Source organism: Alligator mississippiensis, chromosome 6, assembly GCF_030867095.1.
Source record: "Alligator mississippiensis isolate rAllMis1 chromosome 6, rAllMis1, whole genome shotgun sequence".
Lineage (NCBI taxonomy): Eukaryota > Metazoa > Chordata > Crocodylia > Alligatoridae > Alligator > Alligator mississippiensis.
Window position 1 is genome coordinate 55,185,924 of NC_081829.1, and position 7,602 is coordinate 55,193,525.

The 7,602-nt window shown below is 45.4% G+C and overlaps 1 protein-coding gene across 1 annotated transcript in view; it reads left to right on the forward strand.

Annotated features, from left to right (window-relative positions):
- Positions 1-563: 563 nt before the first annotated feature.
- Positions 564-7,602, forward strand: part of CCAR1 (cell division cycle and apoptosis regulator 1) — a 45,780-nt gene continuing 38,741 nt past the window's right edge. The window contains exons 1-3 of the mRNA XM_006259070.4: positions 564-669; positions 1,031-1,085; positions 1,504-1,624. Coding sequence (XP_006259132.1) covers positions 1,552-1,624 — 73 coding nt within the window. The 5' untranslated portion in view covers positions 564-669; positions 1,031-1,085; positions 1,504-1,551. The remainder of the gene's footprint in view (positions 670-1,030; positions 1,086-1,503; positions 1,625-7,602) is intronic.

Consider the following 7,602-nt stretch of genomic DNA (forward strand, 5'->3'; position numbering starts at 1 on the left):
GGACGGGGCGGAGCGGAGCGGAGCGGAGCTCCCCGCGGAGGCCGGCGTGGGGGGAGGGGGCACACCTGCACGCGGCCATGTCTGCTCTTTCTCCATCTTAACCGGCCCAGCAACACTCGCGCGAGCCGCCCAAAGCTCGGCAGCGCCTCAAAGCCCCGCGGCGGCCGGAGCGCTCCAGGCTGCCCCGCCCGGGCGGACCCAGCAGCGTGGCGTTATCGACCTCCCCATTTGTGTCCCTATGTCAGCGCCCCCCCGTCTTTATGAGGGTTTTGTTCACATCGCGGGCGGGGGCTCGCACGAGGGCAGAAGCAAAGGCCGCGGCGGGAAGGCTCCCTGCTCCCGCGCCTCGGAGCCCTCTGCCCGGATGCAAAATGGCAGCAGCCCGCTCCTTGGAGTCCTCTGCCCCTAGCCAACATGGCGGCGGCGCGCGGATTCCCTCTCCCCGGCCAGGGTCGCGGCTCCCACTTGTGCGCACGCGCGGGGCTGCCGCCCTCATTGTTGTGGGGCAGCGCAGGGCCGGTGGGGCAGGGTCTCGCGGTCGCTGATGTCAGCAGTGTGCGCCGCGGCCTCCCAGCCCCGCGAGACGCATGCGCGCTGCGAATCGCTGTGCGCGCCAGGGGCGGATGGCGTCGGCATGGCTCTCGTGAGCCCCTGCCCGACCCGGCTCAGGTATGGTGCGGCCGCCGGGCACGGGGTGCAGCGGTCCGCCAGCCCGCCCCTTGGAGGGCGCCGCCTCGCGCCGCCGGCCCCGGCCCCGCGCCCAGGCCTCGCATTGTTGGGGGGGAAGGAGGGAGGAGCCGCCGTCGGCCTTGCGCGGTGGGGGGAGGGGCCCGCGCGCTCCCATCCCCCCTCGCCCGGCCCGGCCCGGCCCGGCCCGGCCCGCCCGCGGCGGGAGCCCGGCATAGCCACTCATCGCGTGTAGGGCGGCCACCCCTTTCCTCGCTGCCTCTGGGCCTGAGGTCACACTCGGCTTGTCCTTCGTTCCCTGCTGCGCCACTGTTAACTTGCTCTGCTGCTTTTGTCCTTCTAGAGAGTCCACGCTGCCCCGGTGTTAGCATCCCCAGTGTGCAACAGAGTGGCAACAGGTGAGTTGTGGTCAGCCTCCGGCAACCGTGGTTTGTGATTGGCCCTGGGACCGTGTTAGTCCCTTTCAGTGTCATCCTGTGTTTCCCTGGGAGGTGGAAATGTTCATTCTCATTTGAAACTGTAACTTGAAGTTTCCTCCTTCATTGAACACATCCATAACTTCTAACCTCTTCTGAGGTGTCTTTCAGGGTCTCAGTAAGCATTCAAGTTTCCTTCCGTAACTTGTCCATGGGGTCAGTGCAGCTTGGCAGCCCTGCACACTGCACACCTGGCTTGTGTCTAAAAAGTAGCCTTTAGATGTGCATATTCCTTTAAGGCCTGGCAGTAGAATAGTTAACAGCTTGTGGGATATGCTTTAGAGTATTGCTAATGTATAATAGTAACTTTTGCTGGGGTTTTTTGGTTCTTTTTTAATAGGTCCCAGTTATAGAAGATAACGCATCCAAACGATTTTTACCTTCTGCCATGGCTCAGTTTGGAGGACAGAAGAACCCGCCTTGGGCTACTCAGTTTACAGCTACTGCAGTCTCTCAGCCAGGTCAGTTAGTATGTTGCTTGTATGGATATTTGAATCCTGACGTCTAGTTGAATTGCAGATTCTGTAGTTAAAGGCGTTCGTAAGAATAACCCATTGCTGATGGTTGTTGCCTGTACTGCTTGGTGTAAGATGGTGAGTGAATGTTATTTGTATCTCTGATCTTTTAGGCATTTGGTTAGCAAACAATTATATATAAAAGTTATATATTAATATGTGTTTTCTAACATGACTAAGAGTTAGAGATGCAAATATCACTCACCCATCGCCCTACCAGTAGGATGATAGATCTTGATTGTTTGTTAGCACTCAGTTATTTTTATCCAAAGATGCGAAAACCAAACTCCCACTCAAATTCAGATGGGATTAGTAAGGCATTATGGGCATCAAACCAAGGTTTTGCATTTTGTTTTGTTCTTTGAGTTTAACCCCAATACTACTTTTTATATATATAATATATTGTAAGGGGTTCTTTGAGAATTGCTCATGTAGATGGGGAGCGGAACGTATCTGTATTTTTGTGTGTCAGTTGGAAACCCTCCCTCAAAATACTGTGCATCAAAGGCCTAATCTTTCTGGTCAGAAATAACATTTTTCATTTGCTAGCTAGTTACGTTGGTGTGGTGGAAAAGCCCTGTCAAACTGTAGCTTAAAAATGTTAAGATATGTTAGCTACCTGTGTCTTTTGGCGTATGCTATCTCCTAAACTTGGTATATGAAGGTTTCCAAGTAGTAAAATGAACCTGAATATTGCTGCTTGAAGGATTTTAGTATTTCTGTGACTAGACATGGTGGGACATAAGAAGAAAGGGAGAGGTACTCTGGAACTAAACATTTTAGCTTGTTAAACGCTGTTCTGAAGAGACTGGTCCAACATGGTTTTGGCAGTGTGAGAAGCATCATATGAAAAGATGTTAGTGCAAGCAACATCATTTTAAAATTTAAGATCTGGTCCTGCAGGCAGTTCAGTCTCATGAAATTCAAATTGACCCTGCCTTGGGGCAGAACAAGGGCGTGTGCCACTCTACTTTGTTTTGAATTCTTGAGGGCAACTTGTTATTCCTTCTGTTAGCACAACTGAGGAAAGTAGTTTTGCTCTTCCTGCCTGTATACCTCTTTGGAAGTCAAGGACTCCAATCCAAGGGCTTTCAGAATTGGTCTTGCTGCCATCTGGGGTGGTGCTTTCATCTTGCTGTGGAACCTCTGGGATCTGTTAAACTTCTGTGGTTGATCTCCTTTCCAGCAGAGGTTTTGAGATGGTCTCTGCTCTCACCTAAGGCAGTCTCAAAACATTTATGTGTTGGTATTGTTCCATGTGAGCTGTCTGTGCAGCTTTCTTTTTGCTCTTTGTAACGTAGGCAATTAGGTTGTGTTTTCAGTGGTTTCCTTCTCTGGTGGAGAAGGTGTTTTCACAGGGGCTCTTAATAAAGTTACAATGTCAGGTGTTCAAAAGTTAGAGAATGCTTGTGAAACAATCCCCTTGTGTGACTATTATTGTGATGCAGTTCTTGGTCATTTGACTGTGTACTCTTTCCCCTGTGCCCCCTTTCCCTGCTCCCAAGTCCCTGCTTTATTCCTTAGATAGAGCGAAAAGTGCTTAGATCTGAGCTGCTATTCAATATTTTCTTTCATCCTCACTAGTTAATATGTGGTCCTAAACCATGTTTAATGTATGCTTTCAGACCAGGATTTTAAATTTCCTCATTGGTTTTTCTAGGGCTTCACAACTTTTTTTTCACAACAGCACTGTGAGATGTTGTATTATTCTCACTTTATAGGTGGAGATCCAGGTTAGGAAAGTGTGGTTTGTTTTTTTTCACTACTTCTGCATGCCCAGCCAGTCTTTCTTTTAGTATTTTCCAGTTGTGACTGTTTAGCCTTTATACTTTTTTTAATGTAGCCTGTGTATTATTTCTAGGGCTTTATAAAAAAACAAACAAACTGGAGAACAATCACATGTTGTATTGTGATATCATATTAGGATCACAGGAAAGTTGTGCTAGAAAGATCTCATGACTAGTTGTCTTCATGAGGTCATGTACTCCAGCCCCATGCTCGAAGCAGGATCATCCCTGACTAAACCACCCCAGCCAGGTATCTGTCTAATCTCCGTTTAAAAGTTTTTAGGGATGAAGATTCCACAGCTTCTCTAGACTGCCTATTCTAATCCTCAATCACCCTCATAATCAAAAAGTTCTTTCTAATATTCAGTCTGAATTTCTTCTGCAGCTTGAGGCCATTGCTCCTAGTCTTGTCCCCTATACAGCAAGAGAGAGGTCTATCTCTGTCCCTTTATAATTGCCCTTCAGGTATGTAGAGACCATTTCAGTCTTCTCTTCAGACTTCTCTTTTAGCTTTTCTTCGTAAGTCATATTTCCCAGTCCTCTAACTCACTGATACTCAAGCAAGATGCTGCTTTGAAGGGTGCCATGAGGTGAGGAGATAAGCAGATAAGAAAACCAGTTCACCCACCCTTACTGCCCAGTCCCCGTGTGAGGAGGTAAGTACTGTAAAATATAAATTAGTTTTTGAAACTGGGTGCCACTCAGTTCACAAAAGTTATGCAGGGGTACCTTGAGTTCAAAAAGGTTGAGAACCACTGCTCTAATAATTTATGTTGACTCTTGTGCTCTCATTAAAAGTCTCCTTCATGATCTCTATTCCTTTGGAGGAGCCATGAGGTGGTGGAACGTGTTCAGTTGCTCTTTGGAGATGGCACATATGCACTGTGATTGGGACTAGGAACTTTGAGAAACTGAATCATGCCCAGTAAGGATGGATTCCCCAGAGACTGCTGTTAAGCTGTAGCAAATCTCTACTGTGCATGTGCAAACTGATTTTACACCCCTCTGTCCTGCTTCACAGGCATATAACTGCCATACATTATCATAGGAATGGCAAAGAGACAGTTTTGAAACAAGAAACCACCCTTGGCCTTGTTTCAAGTTCCTTACCCAAAACATAGTCCTGTGGAGTATTTCAGAGATCACGGTTGTTCTAACGTAAGTAAAATGATGGGGTTTTTTGCAAAACCACCAACTCTCATCCAACAGCTAAATTACTTCTGTTTGTTTGTTTGGTTTTTTTTCCAGAAAAAATGTTAAGTATGGGAGACACTGTACATGGAAACTTTCATTCCAGCCAGTTAATGTTACTTACAGGTATAAACACCTGGAAACAGTATTACATGAGAATTACCAGTCAGTGTTGATATTGGTGGTGTTACCAGACCAGGTTGTAAAGAGGTGATCATCCAACATAAAGCTGCTAAATTATGATAGTTTGAAGTTGAAACAAGGTGGCGGAGTCAGATGTTTACTTTTGAAGGATACCTGGAACTTCTTGCCACATTTAAGTAATTATTTCTTCACCTTCAATATTAGAGGAAAAACAAGTGATTTGAGGTCCCATCAAAGGCACTGGCACTTTTTCCTTGATATCCTTTTCTGTGGAGACTGCTACTTGTAGCTGAATAGAGATTTATCTAGACTTTGACCTAGTGGCTTGCTATATCAGCTGGTTGCAGAGTTAAAATAAAGCTTTGCCTGTACTTGTCAAAATATGGCGATAGCCACTTTACAGAATTTTAAGTAAAACAGGTAGTCTCAATGATGCAAGCATATCTCCAGACCTTGATTAAATGTTGTATAGCCCAGTGAATTCCTGCATGGGGATTTCTTCTATCCCTAACAGCCATAACTGATATGCTTCAGATTCTTGTTGGAGTAGTTACTTTGGACCATTTTAAAGATGTAGTAAAGCCAAATTTCTTTTATAAATCTTTGAACTTAGAACAACTTTTACTTTGAATGCTTTTCTTTATCTGATCAAAGTATATGCAAATCTTAATGCTGTAGGCATGTGCTTCATTATTCAGCAATAGGGAAATGGATCTCTGACTTGAATCAGTCTTTGAGAGTGGTGCACTCAATTTCCTCTTGAACACTGGGTTTTTACATGCGAGCAAGAACATGTTCAAACGGAAGTTGAGTCTACTTATTTAAAAGTATAGGATGCTCAACATCATTTGATTTTTCAGGGCTTTAGTGGTAACCTGTTTTGTTTTTTGTTTATTTATTGGTTATTTCTTAAGTTGGGGGAACATCCAATAACTATCTTGGGCAGAAAGGCATGTTCAAGCCCTTTTAATTTTGGTCAGGCTTTGATTCAGATCTTTTATTTTGGGGTAATGAATATCTTTTATGTCTCTCCTAGTAAATAATTTTTCTTCCTTTTTATAGCTATCTAATTCAACTTTCAGGACACGGTACAAACAGTCATGTAACTAGGGTGGGAGTGATGGACAACCACCCTGGGCATTGACAGGAATGGGGGGAGAAAAAAAGGCTTTCACTGCAGCTGTGCAATCACCAAGAGGGTCACAGTAAGAGCTATGGGTGAAGTGACTGTAAACTGATTGATGCTGTGTTAGTGCTCGTTCACCCTCCTGCCACTTATCCAGGGGATCTGGATTCTGCAGCAGGCCATGCCACTCCCCACCAGTAGTGGCTCATTTGTAGCCTGGCAGACTGAATAGAGCAGCTCCACGGGCCAGATCCAGCTTGTGGTCCATGTGCAAGGGATACAGTACAACTGACTGGACAAATTGATGTCAAATACACGAAGTGAAACTGAATAGATTTTTCTCTATTTAGCTCTGGTTATTGTAGATGTCTGTTGCAACAAGACTTATTTCTGTCTGAACATTATTTACATGTGTGGTGGGGGGTTTGCATGCCCATTCTCTTTACATTTGCGTAGTTTTATAGAATCACTATTTGAGCCATTAGGACAGTGGTTCTCAACCTTGTTAGATTTGACATACCCCTAGGAAAATACTGTGTTTTAGCTTCCCCCCCCCCTTTTTTTTTTTGACTACAGAAAAATAATAGAGCAGTTAAAGACCACAATAGTCAGAATTTCTGACACTAGGAATTCCTATTTGAAATCTCTGGGTTTGTCTTGTGAATCACGTGTAGGTGTTTGCACACATGGCAGTGCTAATGTTCAGTGGCCCTTAAAAGGGTCTGGTGGAACCCTGGTAAAAATTCTCAATCGGTTATAACAAGAAAACTAGGTGAAACCTGAGCTTATTAAATGGTGTTCCACATGTTAGGTATGTCCTGAGTCTCGGTCCTAAATTTCTGATTTAACAAGTAAAATGAAACAGTCCAGGTGCAGCTTTTTCCCCATTCAAAATGTATGTTAATTTTCTTCCCCCTTATCTATGGAAGGGAGGCTATATGAGCAAGATTTTAAAAATATTTTAAAGTTATTTAGGCAGAACTACACTCTTCCATAAATCCCCTTAATTGTGTAGCATATGGACAGAACTTCAGAGAAGACTGTCCTTATGCAGATTTTGTCAAAGGGGTTAAGCTTTCTATATAGGCCTGCTATAATATTGCAGGTTTCTTAGACTTCGTTAAATCTAAAGGCACCCTCTGCACCTGGATATTTGTAAAACTGCTACAAATTTGCTCTATTAGCTTTCAACTCAGAATACTGAAAGTTGTCACAGGAAATCACTAGAAATCATGCTGCCCACCCCTGGCTCCTCATGGATGCATGCCTCCAGCTCTGCACTGCATGAACATGGCCCCATCTAGGCACATACCCTTGGACCCATGCTGCCACATGCCTCTGACGCTGCTGACTGGCCAAAGCTCTATGCTGTTGGGCAGTGGCATGAAGCTGGGGGCATGCAGCTGCACAGATCCACATTTGTATGCTGCACACCCCCAGCTCTGTGCTGCTGCCCTGTGGGATGTAGCTGTGGCAGTTTGGGGTGTGTGGCAGTGCAGAGCTGAGGAGCAGTGCACTTCTGGTAGCCTACTAGCTTATTGGTGGACTGGATGCGTTGGTTCATTGGGCCAGATCCAGTCCATGGCCCTATGCTTTACACCCCTCATCTATGTTAATTAGCGTAATAAAAATGATAGTTGAGAGTGCAGAGGGCAGGGTCATATACTTGGGAACCA